Below are 20471 nucleotides of genomic sequence, written 5' to 3' on the forward strand. Positions count from 1 at the left end.
TACTTAAGGAATGTGTCAAACGTGTCATAAATAATCCAGGACCTGGAACCCATCAGTCAATGTGGCAGGATTTCAGAAAATCACACTGGCATTATTTAAGTCTGAAAAGAACGAGGCAAGTGTGAGTCGATAACTCTACCAGCGCATGAAGTAGAACCTGGTAAATTACATTTTGTCCTTTTAAAGGATACATTTTCAGGTGACCATGGAATCAAAACATTTTAAAGATAATTTCTGCTACAACTATCTAAGTGCTACATCCACTCAGAATGAATCAAAACAAGAAAATAAAAAGTCAAAAGCACACCAAGTGAACAGACCATAACTTTATTGGAGATTTACTTGGCTACAATTATTACAAAAAAAAACAAAAACAAAAAACGACTAAAGGTAATCGTGACCCTTAAGGTGCAGACTGCAAATTTCTGCAGCATGATTCCTGTATGAATGAATCACATCATGTTCCTTAAAAACAGCTGCAGCATGTGATGGTAAGTATTTTATTGTCAATCAAATTATATGTGTTAGTCTTACTTGATTTTAGTCATTTTTCTTTCGTTCTATTTACAGCAGAAAAGCCAGAAACTTCACTTCCTGTTCACCTTTGCATTTTTGCTACGTAACCTGCTGCTGCAGTGAATTCTGAGTGCATCTAGAAAATTTAAATGGTGGGTGATGTCCAAATAAAAATGGACTAGAGGGGGAAAAAAACAAAAACACAATGATTAAAATATATTTACAAGTTAAGTTTCAAAACATCATTTTCACCTCTAGTGGAAAATACAATAGTCTCAATGCAAATTCCCTAAGTATTGCTACTGGCAAATTCCAACAACTTTTAAAATCATTTCAATATTCTTGGTCTTAAACATATCTTAAAAACTTCTCATGTACAATATAAAATAAAGAAATTTATTTGGAAATAATTAAGTTCCTGAAAAGCAATCAGTGGTTGAAAAAATATACCTATTTAAATGTAATTAAAATAACCATATAGGTAATAAACAAGACATGAGTTTCAGTTCCGCAGTGAACACAAATTGGTTCACGTGCTAACAGAACTTCAGATGCAGTTGAAATGAAGATATCAAGGTCTCAGTTTGGTGGCTTAAATGTTGTGTAAAAGGATTAGATACCCTAACAGAGCAAGATAGAAAGTTTTAAATCAACGGGGCCTGAAGACTGAACTGTGGTGGGTCTGCATCTCGATTAGTCTCTGCACTCTGCAGTCACCGGCCGATGTCAGGTGATGACTCAAAAGAGCCAACTGCTGTGTGAATAATTATACTTATGAACTGAACCAACAGAACCAGAGTAGCCTCCAGTCTCTTGCTATTTAGGCAGGGTAGTTTGAATCTTTCTGAGGGCAAGCTATTATTAAGAGAGGAAAAATATCAGCATTTTAAAAGATAATTACAGGAGTGTTAGAGGTTGTTCTAAATTTAATCATTTCACATAACGTAAAAGAGAAAAGAAAAAGTTAACAAACATCTTTAAAACATAATTAAGAGTTCAGTTAACAAATCTTTGTCATACTTTCACAAACAGTAAAAATGCCACAGACAAAAATGACCTATTTAAGTTGTGCAAGTATATGACACATTGCAGGCATTATAATTATCTTTTTTTCAAATTCGGTATATCAAAACAGCAGCGAGGCCAAACCACATGTTCTCCTCTCGGTTAAGCATATTTTCCTTGACATGAGGTAAAGCGTGGTACCAAGTGCAGTGCTTATCTGTGCTACACGAACAGAACAGAGAGGGGAAAGCCATTACAAAACGCAGCATAGTCAGGACTGCTGAAAGGATTATTTAAAAAAAAAAAATCAAAAAACATTTACAATGAAGGTTCATGCCAACTAACCTCCACACAATCATCGTAAGGAATTTCTGCAGTTGCTTTTCAAAACGTGCCTGCCCAGTCCTTCCCGCGTGTGCTGGCCATACAACCACACCGCCCACCAGCGGGGCTTCCAGATCACACCGGGTCTCACATGGCAATCACAGGAACAAAAGGATGACAGATAAGGTGGTAAGTGGGGCGACAGAGAGCAATTTTTTTTTTTTTGTCCCTTAATTAAATGGATGCAAAACATTTCAGTAAGCTCAACTGGGGGGAAGTTTACAGCATTAAAAAATCAGCAGCACAAAAGCATTCATAACCATTTCGTATATCTACATCAGAGTTTTGAGTTTTCAACTTAGGAACCAGGGGATCAGAGATTGCTTCAAAGCGTGAGTCACAAACTAAAATCAGCTACTGTCCTCCAACCAAAGGGAGAAAGAAAAAAAAAAAAAGCAATAGCTAAAGTCTGCTGTTGATAAAATATTTTGAATGGTAGCAGGAAATTTGAACCCCTGAGACGGTGTGACCTAATCTTATCCAAGTCTGAACTTTTTAGTATTAACAAAAAATACTCTTCTTAAGGTTACAAAATATATTGAGGCATTTTTCTCCCAACGGGGATTGTAACTGTGAAACAATCTGATTTTGGTGCCAGGAGGCCAGAGGATGCCTCGACACTGGGATTAGTGCATTAGACACAATGCAAGGCCCTTAGCTCCTGGCAGCAGGTAGTTTATAATTATCAAGAGATTTGTGATACAGCTTTATCATGAATCACCCTCACAAGGAAAATTCATATCCAGCCTTGTTTAAGTGTACACATTTACAGTTATGTAATTCAAGAAGCGCTTGGTTTTACATTGTCAGGAGATCTTACATGGAGGTGTCTTTAAAAAAAATCAAATAGAAATCGAAGGCTCCAAATCAGAACTAAATTTTTTAAAAAACATGTCCACCCAAATAAATTTGCTCTAAAGCTTCTTTAGTAACTGAGATCTCAGTGGAAGTTTAAGGTTGGAGACGACAAATCACGTGGGAAAAGCTGAATGCTCCCTTCACTCGGGTCTCCTTAGAAAGCGCAGTGGACAGGTTTCTGGGTGCACGCATGCAGAGGTGTTTTTCTGGGGGTGGGTGGCGCAGATAAAGCGAGAAGTACAGTATTCGACTGCAATTCAAAATATCAATGCAGCATTATATGAGGCGTCACGTTCAGAATGATGTGCTGGAAATTACGAGACACCTCTGCTCAGCTTTCTTGAATTTCAAGCATAATTAAGGGGCAATTGCAGCAAAACTCTACTGGTACGTTGGTGGGAGTGCAAGACTGACCCACAGCTTTTAAAAAGGTAAATTAAGAGGTATTATAGTTACAGTGCAAAAAAAAAAAAAAAAAAATTAAAATTTCAAGCATAATACATAAACATAGCACCAAATGGGGAGGGGAAAAAATGCATGCAAAAGAAAAGAACTGAGGTATTTAAGTGAAGAGTGCCTACAAGTCTAATTAAAGAAACTTAGGCAAATGCCTAAAAGTGTCTTTTTTTCTTCCTTTTCCAAAGATGGAAACAATGAGCTAGTTTACCTAAATTAATGGCCTAAATCACAGACATATCAAAATTACGGCAGTTTATCGCAAACGTTAAACTTTCATGGCATTAACAGCACAGCTTTGGTAGGTGAAGTATGCATGCAACACTGTGAAAAGCACAGTAAGAAATGTACGTGAGAAGCCTAAGGGTAAGGTGCTCTGTTCTGCTTCTTTAAGTAAGTAACCAATCCATTATCAGATCTGCAGCATATTTTAGGTGTGATATGTATAAAGTTTATTTTGTTAGAGCAACAGCCTACAGGGCAAGGTTTATTTGCCACAAACAATTTCCATCCGTGGAACTACCTAGCCGGAGGTTTCTAGTAAAAGTGGGGTATTTAGCCAAAGATGATTCTTTATGATGTATCTTTTAAAAAATCCATAGGTTACATATTCTGGTTTTGAAAATGTCTTCAGTACACCTAACAGAAATTCTCACAGAATCCTGTCATTAGTTAGGTTACAGCTATACTAGTGAGTCGTTAAGTATCACGCTGTCTCAAGGTCTAATGCCTAATAAACAGAATGAAGGGAATGTGAAACGGTTTGTTCCAGAAAGATCGGAAGTGAAAGGATATCCACGAGGATTTTACTTTTAAGGCAAGAACCTCTTTTATGCAAGACAACATGGCATGAGAAAACTAGGATGTGATCTGCCAACATGCCGGCCAGTGCTGAGCAACAATCTGTCCCTTACTGGTAAGTGCAACAGCGACTGGGAAGCATCATCTTACACGATACAACGTGGAAAGGAGAGACAACATTGGCACACTCCTCTCTCAAACCGCATCCCTCCACGCGGCTTATCGACGCCGCAGGGCGGGCTCTGCCACGCATGCTGACAGGTGCCCAGAGCTCTCAACAGAACCCGTGGCGGGGGGCAGGTGTGCTGTTCCAGGTTTAAGCTCCTTGGCCTCCTAACTCTAAGCAAAACCGACAGAAATTAAACTAAAATGAAACAAGACAAAACTGTCAAGAATCACTTTGAACACTTACGAAAATGTCATCGGTAAAGCACTCTTGTGATTTAAACAAAGCAGAAGTGAGGAAAGAAGACAAGAAAGATTGTGTTTGCGCAAAAAACTAAAACTACGGTTAGTTCCAAAATTTTTATACATAGGTTAAATGTTTTATTCTGTAATCTATCTTGTTATCAAGCAAACTTTACGTTCTGCCTTCAACTCATTCCACTCACTATCAGTTTTAAATCATCCTTTTCAACTTAAATATTTTCCACCTTAATTCTGCTTTTTTTTTTTTTTTTTTTTAATTTTAAAAAGGGGTTTTCAGCTGTTGGGAACCTGAGGTTGATTAGCTTTGAGGCTTCGTAGGGCTCTTCTTGCTGCTGCAGACTTGGCAATCCTGTAACTTCGGCCAACACCTTTGAATTTCCCCTTTCCGACCACTTCCACGGTGACTCTGACCTTGCCGTCGTAGGTTCTCTCAGCTGGGCTGCAAAGAAGCCAAGCAGCTTGAATCAGAAGTCAGAAGTATTTATTATTATTGTCAATCAGCAACGAGTATGTACTCTCAGGCTGAGAGTCCCCTGTACGAGCTGACACCGCGCAGAGGAAACGTGCGTTCTGACAGCCGCCCACTGCCGACAGATGCTGCGGCCACTTTCTTCTCACTTCCCAGGAGCACAAAGCCAGTCAATCAGGCTGCAAATGGCAACTGCGGGACAGCATATCCCAAGGTGAGGATTTCTTCAAAACTGTGAGTTTATGGCATCTCTGAGGACTCTCCCCCGTTTTTCAGCAAGTTAACGCTCCTCCACGCACACTTTTGCTTACCTGAATTTGGCAGTTTCTGGTTCCATTTCAAGCAGTTCTCGCACAGGGGAACGGGGCACATTTGCAGAAAATTTTTCTGTAATCAAAATGAAAGAATAATGTGCTTAATATCCTTTTTTTTTAAATTTTGGTTTAAGTTGCTTTTCATTGTGATTCTGCTTCTTTCGAAGGGGAGCCAACCGTACCAATCAGTGGCCGCATCATGGGATAGTACACCTGCCAGACCATCTCCAGCGACATCCCGCTGTCCATGTAGATGGCACCAGCAAGTGACTCGAAAATATCCCCCATGGCCTTTGGAACTTCAATATCCTCTTCTTTCTCTTCATCCTCCTCGGATCTCCTAAGCTATTATAGTGAGAAAAGAAACTCGTAAGCAAAAAGCCTCTACGAAAGGCAGTCTCCAGAGATATTTTTCTTTTCCTGGATGTTGACTCCTACTATCTCTTTAACAAGGGTAACAACATCAAATATTTATGACAGGCCAACTACACAGTAATAGGTTCTTCATAAAAGTTGCTGCTGTGTCCGACTCTGAGACCCCAGGGCCTATAGCACGTCAGGCTCCTCTGTTCTCCACTGTCTCCCAGAGTTTCCTCAAATTCATGTCTATTGTGTCCACGACACTATCTAACCATCTCGTTCCCTGCTGCCCCTTCTCCTTTTGCCTTCAATTTTTCCCAGCATCAGGGTCTTTCCCAATGAGTCCAAACATTATCTTATCTTAAAAAAAAGTTTTTCACTTAAGAAAAAAAAAGCCCTTCTCTATTTAGTATTCTGTATTCAACATGGGAAAAAAGATTGCTTTCAAATAAAACCAAAGACAACCCTAACACAGACTGTAATAGTCAATAAATTTATGAAAAAAAATTTCAAATTCACGCACAATCACAAAACTGCACGCTGAAACAGCTCTACCAGCTGGTAGTTCAGCTAGGAGCTGGCAGAATCCTCATCCCTGCAATGTGAGTAAGGGCGCACACTGCTGCGGGGAGGGTAAATCGCCACTTGTTGACAGGGAAATTCTATTTGGAGGATATTTTCCTCCCAGCTCCCCTTTTAATAAACCACTTAATAAATGTTCACTATGACAGAGAACCTGACACATAGCAGGTATTCAGATTAATAGAGTAAAAATTTACATATGTATCAAATGTCTTTTAAAAGTTCCTGATTCTTTGATGTGGCAATTCCATCTCCAGGAATTCATCTTAAGCAGGTAGCTGGATATTTAAGTATATTTATCACATACATGCTTATTAAAACCCTAACTAAAAATACGTTAACCATCCAGCCACAAAGGAGCTGTTTGAACACATTACATTGCAGCCATATATTCAGTAGCATGTAGCCTACTGAAAGTCATAATCCCAGTTAACAATGATTGGGGAAAGTCACCCATAGTATATTAAGTAAAAAGAATACGGTATGAGTGATAGAATTTCATTTTGTATGTTATATAAGTTTATGTTTATATACATTAGCAACAAAACATCACAAAATGATAATTTTGGTTATGTTATAAAAAACAAATTACTTGTGAAAGAGAAATAAAAAGAAGGGGGGAGAGCCATTTTTAAACGGACTGCTTAGCCACACAAAATTCTATACAGTGTATTTATAATGCCGACTACTGGAAAAACAAAATAACTTATTGTTGTGGATGGGAATTTTAAAACTTACCAAGTTTACCAGCATCTACTTGTGGCTCAGACGGTAAAGCATCTGCCTGCAATGTGGGAGACCCAGGTTCAATCTCTGGGTCAGGAAGATCCCTGGAGAAGGAAATGGCAACCCACTCCAGTACTCTTGCCTGGAAAATCCCATGGACGAAGGAGCCTGGTAGGCTACAGTCCATGGGGTCGCAAAGAGTCGGACATGACTGAATGACCTTACTTTCTTTTTTTCACCAAGTTTAATTCTCTTCTTTTACAAATGAGTAAACTAAGGCCCAGAAAGGTGAAGAGACTTTCTTAAGATCAAACAGTAAGTTAGAGAAGCCAGACCATGACATTCCCCATCACTTTTTCATAACCTCCATACATATATTTATATAAACAAAGGGCAGGAAAAAAATGAACAAAAACTAGCAAAGCCAGTATGTCTAACTGTCATCAAAAGGTAACTATATTTTTTTGGCCAGGGATCTTAGTTCTCCAAGCAGGGAATCGAACCTGTGTCCCTTTCATTGGAAGCTCAGAGTCTTAACCACTGAATCACCAGGGAAGTCCAAAAGATAACTTTAGTTTTAGCTAATTCCTCAGCTTCTCAGCTTAAGTATTTCTACAGGAGGAGACTGGGAGCAATACTGAATACACCTGAGATGGCCGTGGCTCCTGGGCTCACTGCTGGCTGTGCGCCACCTCAGACCACTCATCTCGGAAGAGTGTGCCAGGAGGAAGAGGGGACGAAGGGTACCAGCCGTGAGCCTCCCTCAGCACACCCACCGCCCGATTCACCGCCTGACCCTTCGCCCTGAGGCTCCACCTCCAAACCCAGGCTCCCCACTGCTCTCACGGACGCCAAGGAAGTGCACTCCTCAACAAAGTCTGTGGAACTAACAGCAGGGAGGTACACGTCAAGAAAGAACAATTACAGCGGCTACCAGAGTTATGAATGGATTCCCCGACTTCTCGTAAGAAATCTATGCAAAGAACAAAGGAGTCAGAATGAGAAGAAGAAATGAGAGCGCTCTCCTGGGTACCCGAGTATGTGGATGGATGTTAGCGAAGAATCAGAGGCCAGAAAGATCTCAGCAAAATCCTTTCCTACGAAACTTCAAAACAGGTCACACACACACACACACACACACACACACACACACACACACACGAGAATTAGCTCCATCACCAAAGGACCTTTGGCTGAACCTACAGTAGACGTTTCTCAAATTCCAGTCCTTAAAATTTTAGAAGTTTGCTTTTTAAATGAGATTTCCCCATTTCAAGTGAAGCAGGATGTACGTTAGTGATGCTTACCTGAGATAGAGCAAACATTTCTGACCTATTTTAAACAGAGAGAAAGGACAGAATCCACCCTGCCGAGCTCTCACTAAGGTTGAAGCTTTTTTGGGGACCGGGGAAGGGGGGCGGCACCTCTCTGGCGAGCCTGAATACTGGAAGCCCACATCAAGGACTGGGGATGAAGTTGCTGGAAGCCCCTGGCTCCCTCTCCTCACCAGAATGGCCACAGTACCCATGGCCAAGTTTAAAAGGGTTGCCTGAAGACTATGACCCATGTAGGTTTCCTGGAGAACGCAGAGCGAGCTGAGGACCACAACCCTGGCCTTCAGCCGGCTCTCTGGATGGCTGTGTTGAGAAGCCTAGTCGGAAAGCTTATTTTAAACACCGAATTCAACGTATCTTAAAACGGCACTAACCTCAGAATCCATTCCTTGCATTTCGTTCTTCTCGAGCTGAAACTGCACGAAATCGTCAATGACATGGAAGAGCTCGGGAGAAACAGCCTTAAAGTACTTGTGGTAGTCATACTTCACAGCCAACGATGCGAAGATGGTGTTGTTGACCAGAGCAGAGCGCAGGTCAGTCAGGACCCCTGGGGAGTGCTGCCGTGGGTCTTCATAAAGGTGCTTGGTTATGAGGTAGTCCAAAATTGCATCTCCCAGGAATTCTAAGCGCTGGTAACAATCTGAAGGAAGATTCAAAGGGAAGCCCTGAGCGCCGGCAAAACCACCAACACGATTTCCAAATCATAACTCGGTTAAAGGATGGATTCCCCCAAGACCCACTGAAAAGACCTTTATTGCAGGGGCGGAAGGAGGGTTCATTTTCACATATATTCTTCAATGACAGAATTACTGAATGACATCCTACTGAAGCTTCTGGAAATTCAATTCTAATGGAAAATTAAGCACATTTCTGATATATAAATTGCGGTCATAAAATCCTTAGGTTGCCAAAAGACTAACGCTCGTTAAGAAAAAGGCATTTCCCAAGTGACATCATTTCACTGGGCCCTTTTCCTTTGGCTCTCTGCTGGCCAGGCAGGTGCTGGGGCATCATTCTAAAGCCTCCATCACGATCGGCATCTAGCAACGTCAGACCCTACACACGTTCCCCCCCTGCCACCGCCAGGCTTCCGCTACCACCACTGGGCACTGTCCACTCACACTCTGGAAAGTGTGGGAGTGATACACACCTCACCACTCCTGGGTTACATCTGTTACATAAGATGACACTTAGTACAAGAAGACCTTCTTCTCAACTTGAATGAAAAATGGTGAATCTGACACAAACCAAGAAGGGGAGTAGGGGAGGCAAGCAGAGACCTTAAGCAAAAATGATCAATGTCAAAGTGTGAGACCTGATCGACACTAAGCAACACCTCTGCTTTCTCACGCTGATTGAAAAGGAGCCGTTCAACTGCGGAAATCGAGGTGGGAACAGATTAAGTGAGCGGCCCCCTCATGCCCAACGAGCTCAGAAGCAAGGGCTGAGACAGAATAGAACCCAGGGCTCCTTCCAGTAGAGTGCGGTAGAAAACCAGGCCTCATTTCTTCTCCACAAAGAAAAACAGGTTTTAGTTTCACCAGTGTTTCTAGGCCAGAGCCAGATAATTTTTCACTTTTGGTTTTACATTCTTCTGATCATCATAACCTACATTGTTTTTCTTATACAAACGTTATACTCAGCTTTGGTTTTCTGAATTCAAGTGCTTATGACACTGACATAGGGGGAAAAAAAAAAACAAAAAACTACAGACTCTCGCTGTTTCATAACCTAAAGCTGGTTTTGGTTTTAAGCGCCTATTCTCCCTTCTGATCAAATGGACTGGGAGTCGATTAAATAAAGGAGAGAAAGAAACATGGAGCCTACTGCAAAGCAGAAGGTGACGGGAGAAACAGCAAGGGCGATGAAACCTTCCTGTGATAACAGTGTCTTTTAATCTATTCCTCTTTAGACTTTAAAAGACCTTAAGAGAGGGGCCTTTTTGTTCAGGAAGAACAATAAAAAGACATGGAGACACATCCAGGATATGGGAATAAATTATTTAAGAACCTGAAGCAGCAGTGACCGGACACCATAAAGGCAGTGGGGTAAGGATAAAATGGCAAAAACACATCACACTACTACGGCTCAAATCTAATTATGCTGCATATAAAATGACAGATACACAAGTCGCTAAGACAGCTCTACTCCCAACTATCAAAGTTTAGGCAACAGTGTATGCACCCAGAAAGATGAGGGAAAAAAGGACTGTTTTCATTTTCCTGCGCTTCCTCCCCACACCATGCATATTAAGCTCTAAGTCTGTACACACAGATTATTCTCTTTACATTATTTTACAGGTTGATCCAATTAACACCAGGTCTCCTTTTCAGAGCAGCTAGCTGTGCTGGCGCTCCTTACCCGTGATCGTATTGTAGTGGTAAGAGGCGTGTGTAAAAGCCTGTAGAAGGTAAGCCTTGTTCTTGAATCTGTAGTTGATTTTCTTTTCGAAATTTTCAAAACCCGAGATCAGGTGACGCAGTGTCCTGTCTGCATCGGGGTGATCAAACATACACCTCGGGGGGATCTTCAAACACCCATACTCCAAGTCTTTCAACACAGAGGCTCGGGAGCCGGCTCCAGAGGCGGCTGCACGGCTCCCTGAAAGGTTCTTTTGTTGGCTGGTGAAATTCTCCCTGGTCAGGCACATGGCCTTTTCCCGATCAGTCCTTTTAATTACCGGGAGCACCTTCAGCCCCAGAGAACAGAGGAAAAGCTGAGCGGCCCTCTCGCCACAGCTGGTTAAATAGCAGCCCAGCAGGGCCTCCACGCAGTCGGCTATGCTTTTGTCGGCAATGCACTGCTCCGTGTGCAGGTCGTAAGAGATGGACTGCTTCCCTGTGTCGACACCGCAGTTTTCTTCTGATGGATTCCAGAACCCCACCACAAAGTCATCCTCTTCAACAGCTTTGCTCGGATCCAGGTAGCACATCGCATCCCACGAGCTGTAGTCGAAATCCTCAAAATCGGATGAGAATGGCAGACTACCTAGGGAGGACTTTTTGGGCATTTTCCACTCGTATGCAGAATCGGTGGCTGAAAAAGGAGAAAGCGAGATTTTCTTGACGAAAGCCCCTGACCCCATCAGCATGTTATCTATGAACTTGATGTGTTCCTGATCGTACTCCAGGAAGTCGTCCTCGTCGTCAGCGTCCTCCTTGGGAGCCCTCCACATCAGGTCCTCCTCCTCCTCTTCCTCCTCCTCAAAGTCATCGTCCAGTTTGCCATTAGCCAACATGCAGTCTTTTGTCTGGAAGAGGGGGAATGGGGAAGGAGGGGAGACATAGCTGCTGTTTTTAAAAGGGTTTGAGACTCAATAAAAGCAAGGGTTATGGATAATTTCAAATGACAACCACAAATACTAAAAGGCAACTTTCAAATCATGGCCATTTGTTTTCAATTAACATAAAATAAGTTATTTAATCATATAAACAAAGTAAAATATGTTCTTTGAATGTTCATTTTCTAAGTTATAAAATGACCTTTATCTAGTATGAAGCTTTAAGTTAAGGATTTTATACATGGATATAAAGTTTAAAATTAAGGCTCACAAGGCAAAACTTCAGCCAAGAATTATAACTCTGGCAAGATACACAATGAAAGCTCTCATGTGCCGATCACAGAGCTCTTCGATTTTGCTGACAAAGTTTTAAAAAAATTTTTTTAAGATTTTCAAATGAACAAAATTAAATTCCAGGTGTAGAAAGAGCAGAACTTCTGTAATTCAGTAAGAGTATAATATATAAATAGATAAAATTATTTTCTTTATAACATTAAAAATGTACAGTGGGGCTCCAGGATGAAGTTTTTGTCCCTATTGCCACTTCAAATCAAAGCATATTCGCTACAATGTAAAACTAAACTGCCTTGCTTGGAAACTAAAAGTGATCACTATGAACTAAGCTATGAATTTGAGAAATTATGCTTTTCCCTTCAGGGTAACAGATTATAGCATAACTGACAAAAATAGAAGACAATTTAGACTAACATGAAACACAACAATCCAATTTCTGTCAGAAGGTCTTTGCTAATTCCAGTTTCTCTGGCAAAAGCTTATTTGTGAGTGACAATCTTAATAATGGGCCAGGATTCAGTAACCATGGAACTTTTCTGCAATGCTAGAAAGACACCAAATTTCTGTTATACAATGAAAAAAAAAAAAAAGAAAATAAACAAGACTTTACTTGGGGAGAAAGGCAGGAGGGTGTGCTTCAATTTTGATAGTGACAACTTTGCAGAGTATTATGACAAAAAGGTTTTCAAGCTTTCTGTGGAGCATTTTTTTCAAGAGAGATACAAACAGTGCATTTGTCTGAAAAGAAATAAGTGCAATGAACCAAGCCATGTTATCTACAACTATCTTTCTTTACATTTTTTGATTAAAAAGTTTATGATTTCAAGAATAATGAAGAACACCAAAAAAAAAAACAAAAAAAAACCTATAATGATGGACACCTCTAGGGACTATTACCTAATAAAAACCATATACTTTCTCAGAGTAACATGAGATGTTTTTGACTATCTAGTCAGTAAGGGGGGAGGAGAGGAAGGCTGAATTTTGATTAAAAAAGAGACAATAATATTTTCATTTAAAAAAATCCATATATATCTTGAGTAAGATGCTACCATAACCAAAAATTGGCAAAGTGCAAAAAATGCCGGGGCTTTATCAACAAATAAGCTGTGTGATCTTGTGCAAAGTTCTTTAATGCCTCCGGGTTTTGGTTTTTTTATCTGCAAAACAGTGGGATTCTACCTCATTCAGTGGTTTGCAGGAGCACGTCAAGCTCTTTAAGAATAAACAAAAACAAAAAAACACTAGCAAGAAACTCTTCGCTCTCACAGTTCAAGTTCACTTTCCACCTAGGCTATTCCCACCTCTGGCATATGTACGCAAAGCTTTCGTGTAAACCTACTTGCTGAGCAGCGAAGCAGGCAGAATAGGAGTGGATCAAGCATAAGCTTCCTAATATCATATAACAGTCTATTTCAAGAAGCAGAAATTATTAAATAAAAACACAAACAGTAGTTTAATGCAATCTAAGAATCAAAGTACCAGGCCATTTGAAATGCTAAGGAAAATAAGAATTTTATGTTGTATCTTAAAAAAAAAAATTTTTTTTAACTAAAAGGACATGCTAATATCACCTTTATGCTTAAAAAAGTTTTTAAAGCACCAGTGATACTATGAAACTATTTATAAGGCAGGATAACTGTTTCTGGAATTTTTGTCACAGACATGCAAGATTTTTCTCTGAAGTTCTCAAAATCATACACACTTTCCTCTAAGTTTCTATTTCTAAATTAATAACATATATAATTTTTCTAACCCAACTTGCATTAAAATACTCAATGCTCTGCCAGGTAAGTCCAATTTCTGTAATAAGTCAAATACTGCACAAGTATAAAAATATACTCAGTGAATAGGTGAAAAATCAAAACAAAATCTACCTGGAAATACTTAAAAACATTATCTAGGACATACACATCAGAAAGAAGATGAGAAAAAAAAAATACATATAGAAAACATAACTTGTGAAAGAAACAGTATTCTCATTGCTGATCTGAAGTAGAGATGAAGTAACAATTAACCAGTTTATCATTAATGCAAAATAAATGTCTGAAAAATGAAACTGCTGGCAAGATGGCCTCGCCGCCAAGCGCACTGGACGGCCGGCTCCCAGAGCTCCGGGCTCCCAGGCCCGGCGAGCTGCCCTCTGGTGGCCTTCCAGGCGAGACAAAGTGAAACAGCAGCAGCTCACGCTCGCAAACTTCTTTTCAGTTGTTGGCAAGATTTAAATTATTTCCAGGAAACTACAACCTTTACGTATTTTTATTTTTTTTAAGGTCACAAGAGGAGAAACAGTCCTGAGGAAGCCCTGAGCTGCAAAAGCAAGATTTTACTGAAATCGTTTCACAGACAGATTGGACATTACAGGCTACTGAAAAGTCATTTCACTAAACAGAGCTAAGGATCTATGATAAATCGTAATGTGTAATATTCAAGTGAAATGTCACAGAGTTAAGCCCTTTTTTTTTTTTGAATCACAACACCAGATACTCTTCTGCCTTTGGCAAGGGAGGATAACAGAAACTGTTCTCTATCACAGTTACAACACTGTTCTAAATTCAATGAAAAGAAATTAATTTACTATATTGAATTTCTACTCTATTATAAACACACTGGGGAAAAGAAACAAAAAATTAACAAAACAAGATTCTGCCCCCTCACCAAAAAATAAATCCACCCAGTTACCAGAAACTTACCATTTCATCTTTTTCCCATTTCTCTGTGTTACTTTTGTCTTGATTTACTACATAACCAGGAGGAAGCCAATTCACAGGGGGGTCAAATATGGACACCACCATGCGGCTGGGCAGCCCCTTCTTTTTTCCAAGCCGATACAGATTACAGTTGCTGACCTGCAGCAGAAGACATTTATGCAACACTTGTCCATAAACGATTGTTGTGGAAGCTCATGTGAGACATTAACGTAATTTTTAGCTAAAGATTCTTCATATTCCGTAACTAGTCATCAGTTATACAGACTGCATAGTTTTTCTACCTATCCATGACAGGAAATATTAAATTCTCAGGTAATCTGATGATATAAAATTCAAATTGCTGATTGGAGCTATCAAAATAGAAAATAATCAAAATTCACCAAGTTCAAAATGTCCCAATATTCTCAATGGAATAAAAGGCAGAAGTACCATAAACTCTAGCTATAAAATAAAAACCAGCACTGAACTGAACTAAAATAATTTTTTAAGTTCTTTGAACCTAAACTATAAATATGATTTCAACCTCAATGCTTTCCCAAATATCATTCTTTTGTTTTTGATGGCATTTCAAGCTATTTTGTTTAACTATTTTAAAACCGAGCAGACGTAATCAAGAGAAATTCCATGTTTACTGACATCAGTAAACCAGCTTTACTGTCTTCCCTCTGGTCTGTTTTTTCTAAGGCCTTCATCTCCTCCGTAATTTATTCAAATCGCTGTGTCTCTACCTAGTTTTTACTTGAACACCAAGGTCTAGAACTGTCAATCTCATTTTCCAAAAGCTGGGTTCCTTTTTATTTAAGTACTTCATGAGTCCCTTTCCCCCACATAACTCAACACCCCTGAACAATCACCCATGCTGGAGAGGCACTGGTTGGGATGCGAGACAGAGAAGTGGTCCCTGAAGCCTGCGGGATTCGGGGGGGAGCCCCCCACGAGGCTCACTCTGGGCCGAAGGGCTTTCGCACGCCACCCGCATGGCTAAGTAGACTCTGGTTTCCCTCTCCACACCGTGGGACCACAGCATCGCAAATGCCAATGAGAGGATGAAGCGCAACAGGCACTCGGCTGGAAATTACAAAGTCAGTGGAAATGGTCCGCAGGATGGAGAGGAAGGAAGAGCTTAGCGAGGGCCCAAGGGAGGCACAAGGCGGCGCGGGCTGCGTTCGCATGGAGACATGAGGCGAGCAGCAGCAGGTGGGTGCAGGCCCCGGAAAGATAGCCGGGGAGGCCGCCTGGCCACGGCAGGGCTGGGGCGGGCACTCCGAAAGGGCCTTCAGCATCCCACTGCGCGAGTGACAATGATCTCCACAGCACATAAGGAGTCAGAGCTTTCTGAGCAGCAGGATGGAAGAACTTTCAAAATGGAAAATAGTTTCTTTCCTACCTAAGAGGATGCGGTTACTTTCTACTCACTCTCAACCTCTGCAACCACCCCGGGGAAATCTCACTTGTTCTCAATTAGCGCTCTTACAAAGGGGATTCCCCCAGACTGCATCGAAGTCCTATATTCTTAATTACCTGAACATTCCACTGCCGAGTCCATGAAGTCCAAAAGCCCTGAACTTCACTTTGACTCCAACACTCCTGCCTCCCCCAGTGCTGGCCCCTCAGAGCCCGGCTGCTCTGGGGGTCACTCCTGCAGCAAGCACCCTCTTCACTTAAGGAGGCTGAAGGGAAGAGTGGAAGGCCGTGGGCTCAGCCTCAGCCATGCTCCTGACCATCCCAGACCAGCCAGGTGAACTGCACGAGCCGACATAACTCTCCAGGCCGGCGTCTTCTCATCTGCGAGACGGGCCATGTCATCGCCTACCTCTCAGGGGCTCGCTGAGAAAAAGGGATGGAGGACCTCTGCGGGCTACTCAGGGCAGCGCCAAGGGCCATGGAGAACAGCGGGGGGGCGGGGGGGTGGTGAATGGTCAAGAGCAAGGTCTCTAAAGCTGGACTGCCTAGGCCAGGCCACGTGTTTCCACACCTTTGACTGCTGCCTCGGTTTACTCACCGAGCACTGACACGCTGCGCCATCTGCTCCCCACTTACACACTATAAACGCACGTCCTTCAGGTAACGCCTTCCCTGATTACAAGTGACAGTCCTCCCTTCCAAGTGCTCGGCAGCTTTGTGTGTGTGCCAAGCAGGTACTCAGCACCTTGTAGGCCCTCTCTCATCATCATTTAAATACTTATCCCTGTTACTCTTCTTCTCCGAATCTTAATTCCACACTACATTTAGTGTCACTCCTGCGCAGGGCTTCCTGGTGGCTCGGCTGGTAAAGAATCTGCCTGCAATGCAGGAGACCCAGGTTCCATCCCTGGGTCGGGAAGATCCCCTGGAGAAGGGAATGGCAACCCGCTCCAGTATTCTTGCCTGGAGAATCCCATGGACAGAGGAGCCTGGCGGGCTACAGTCCCTGGGCTCACACAGAGTCGGACACGCCTGAGCACCTAACCCTCCCCTTTTCCCGGGCGCGTGCGTCAGAAGCCCCCGCCGCCCTGTCGGGTGTGGTGGCCCCTGCGGCAGGACTCTGCTCGTCCTCTGGGCCACGGACACTGGGAGCCAACCTCCAACTGCGCAAGGGTTAAAGGACGGCTCCTTACCTTTTTGCTTCTCATGTAGGAAAGGCGGCCCTCGTGCGCATCGGGGTAAGTGCAGAAGAGATACGTGGTGATGGCGTGCTTCAGGAAGGAGTCGCCAAGCATCTCGAGCCGCTCCAAGTTAAATCCATCGCTAGCGTTCGAAAGGGTCAAAGCCTGAAGAATGAGCCCAGGGTTGGGGCCAAGCGTCCTGGAGGAGTAGCCAGGAGAAGGGCTCTGCTCAGAAGCCATCCTGTCCAGGGGCGCCTCCCCAGTCTCTGCAGTACCAGGCACGGCGGCCGTCACGGGACTTCCATCTGAGGTAGATGTGTTAGCATTTCCATCAAGGTATTTATTACTCAGTAGAGTACATTCATCGCTGGGCTTGGGCTGGTTCTCGTAATTGTATAAATTCTGAATGGGATATGAGGTAGTTGGTTGTACAGGTATTTCCTGCTTGTAGTAATTCAGATGGTTTCCTTGGCAAAAGTCTCTGTTAGCTAAATCGTAACTGCCATTGGCAAGACTTTTATTGTAAGAAAGACCATTAATTGCTGTCAGATCTGTTGAAACTTCAATTTGGAGCTTACCAGGTGACTCGCTGAACAACGTTCTGCAGTTCACAGACATTTGGTCATGATTTTCTAGAGAGGAGGTTCTATTAGCACCTTGATGTGCAGCATTTTCAGGGACGACAATTGTGCTATGCTTACAGTAATTCTCATTTTCAGCTGAAGAGGAGTTAGCAATTGAGATGAAAGATTTGCTGTCGATAGATTTTTTCCACCCGAAGTCTAAGTTAGGGTATCTGCAAAGACATTTTTTATAACTTTTCATCAGACCCTCAAAGAGGCTAGGCTTAGAGTAAGCACAATCTGAGTAAAAGTTAAATAAACATCAGTATAAATATATTCCTACCTTAGAAGAGAAATACGTTCCAAGGCAGACATCAGCACTACTGGGAATTCTTCACAACATAAACCACGCAGTGGGACATGGCTCTCTGCGCTGGTTTATCCCCAACCCCACAGCACTGTGTGGGGCTGAGTTCATGAAGCCTGGGGTCAGCCTAGCAGACCCAGGGCCACAGACTGCACGTGCTAGGGCTCTAGGCCAGCAGGGTGACTGGGGAATTTCGAGTAATTTACTCAATGTCTCTGTACCTTAGCTACCATCCCTGGAAGAGGAACCAATAATTCCTACCTCACAGGACTGTCCTAAAGATGAAATCATCTAACGTAAGCTATAGTGCTTAAACCAGTGTTTGACGCTGTAGTAAGTGACTGGTACTATTACAAAGTTCCTCAATTCCTGAACCAGCTTGCTCTTGCCAACTGGATAACCAAAATAAATTTGAGTCATTAAACCAGTAATTTCCTTAGAATGCAGAGACTTGACTAGTGAGAAGAAAACAACTGAAGACAACACACTGAAGCAACTGCTAACTTTAACATGTATTTGATTTATAAAAGAGGAAGAGCCTTAAAATGTCAGCCCTGGGACAAACAACTCTTTTCATTTTTACCTGAACTGCCACCACTGAAAAGGGAACGATTGGTTTTGACCTTAGGCTCTCCTCTCCCTCTGAGCATCAGCAAACAATGACTCAATATACAGATGTTCACTTGGGAGTCAAATGATGCATCTACTGCCGGTGTTAAATACATATCCACATTTTCTTTCCAATCTTTTAAAAAATTATTCTACATAAAATTAAAATGTGAACTGAAGTCAGTGCTTTTTGCAAACGGGATTTCATGAGCCGTGTTCTTTCTGACGCACGGCACAGGCATACCTAAAATCCACAGGAAGTGATCTGACTCCCACACCAGCATCGCTGGCTGTCTGGGCTCTGAGCTCCTCTGCAGTCAGAAGGCAGTGAAGGCGGTAAAGTATGCTGGGGAGACAAACGGCTTTTCTCCACAGTGATGCTGGAATTGGATGTATAGCACAGAGTTCTGGAACTAGTATCTGTGAATGAGCAAAACATGTGGCTAAATGTAAACTGTGGAGAGGTAAATATAAAGCAAGCACACAAGAGAATAAAAATGAAACTTAAAAATCAATTTCACTGATGAATAAAGACAAAAATCAGAAACACTAGCCAAATCTTATTTTTTTAAATGTTTTAAAAAATAACTCTTTAAAGAAAGAGTTATCCTTTAAAGAAAGGGATTTATCCTAGGATTTCATGATATAATTGCTACCAGTGGACCAAGCATAAAAGCCAAACCTCTCATCATGCTTATCAAAAAGACATTCATTGTGTTGAGGTTTGACAGAAACAGCAAAATTCTGTAAAGCAACTATCGTTCAATAAAAAAATTAATTAATTTTTAAAAAGGTATTCAAATGAAGTCGTATGCCACATTAATTAAAGCAAAACAAAACTGAAGGGTTGGGCAACTTCTAAAAAACTCACAAGTCACTCAATTCACTTGGTAAACATAAAACTCAAGCATCTTTCAAAATACTGTTATGCTAGTGACAATGAACTCGCTACCTGTTTATTCTGCAGGCTTTCCCACTTGGCTTTCCTCTTCTCAGCACTGCTTAGAGGAAGAGCTTTCCCCTTCTGATTCAAATGGCGAGGTGTCAAAAGATTAAGTCTAGAAAAATTTCAAAATAATCTTATCAAACAGACAAAAACAAGTTCACTCTGACAGCGGCGCTACGACTTCAGGGCAGCTCACTGGAAGAGCTCATTCACACTGCAGACCCCTGCGCCAGACTCTGGGCAGCTGCGTGTGCCAGTGACCTCCTGAGTTCAGGGTCTACATCCCGTGGGCCGCGGGGACCACAGACCTCCACATCTGCCTACTGACCTCAGGAAACAGCAGCACGGGTACAATCCAAGTGCCATCTCTGGAGTGCCTTACCGTGAAGACGTGTGGTCCACGTCCAGCAGCGGCTGGTTGAGATTGGTCAGGTCAAGGTTATACTTTGTTTTATAATACTCCGCAAAAGTTTCATACTCAGGGGAAGGAAATTTACTCAGGGGAGTAAGATCAGTATACACGTCAGCAACATAAAATCGATGAGGCTGATCAAAATTGCGGTATCTAAAAAAGAAAAACAGTTTCCGTGACTTTCTGGTTTAAATCAACTATTCTCAAAACACAAACTGTTTTTAATATGAAAATGCAAGTTATGATTTTAAAGTAAGAGTTCAAAAGGTTAAAAATATATAATAGCAATGACACTTCAATTCTAACTAATACATTTCAAGTGAATTTAAGTCAAGAGGAACTACATTTATATCAAGTGAAAACTTGACTCTCCATTCTCTCCTATTTTACACATCATCCTTATTCTAAATATCTATACTTTGATAACACATGAAAGCCAAATGGCTCCTTTTGTTGCTCAGTCGCTA

The 20471-nt window shown here is 41.8% G+C and overlaps 1 protein-coding gene across 6 annotated transcripts in view; it reads right to left on the minus strand.

Annotated features, from left to right (window-relative positions):
* Positions 1-311: 311 nt before the first annotated feature.
* Positions 312-20471, minus strand: part of DICER1 (dicer 1, ribonuclease III) — a 75758-nt gene continuing 55598 nt past the window's right edge. For 4 of the 6 annotated variants that reach the window (XM_061159367.1, XM_061159364.1, XM_061159366.1 and 1 more), the window contains 10 exons: positions 19975-20157; positions 19599-19704; positions 18891-19066; positions 17120-17903; positions 14505-14660; positions 10599-11487; positions 8609-8877; positions 5415-5577; positions 5230-5305; positions 312-4888 (listed from right to left, as the gene is read on the minus strand). In XM_061159367.1, coding sequence (XP_061015350.1) covers positions 4723-4888; positions 5230-5305; positions 5415-5577; positions 8609-8877; positions 10599-11487; positions 14505-14660; positions 17120-17903; positions 18891-19066; positions 19599-19704; positions 19975-20157 — 2968 coding nt within the window. In that variant the 3' untranslated portion in view covers positions 312-4722. Of the gene's footprint in view, positions 4889-5229; positions 5306-5414; positions 5578-8608; positions 8878-10598; positions 11488-12421; positions 12550-14504; positions 14661-17119; positions 17904-18890; positions 19067-19598; positions 19705-19974; positions 20158-20471 lie in introns of those variants that run through there. The other 2 variants (XR_009695470.1, XM_061159368.1) reach the window with 2 other exon arrangements.

Source organism: Dama dama, chromosome 13 (assembly GCF_033118175.1).
Source record: "Dama dama isolate Ldn47 chromosome 13, ASM3311817v1, whole genome shotgun sequence".
Classification (NCBI taxonomy): domain Eukaryota; kingdom Metazoa; phylum Chordata; class Mammalia; order Artiodactyla; family Cervidae; genus Dama; species Dama dama.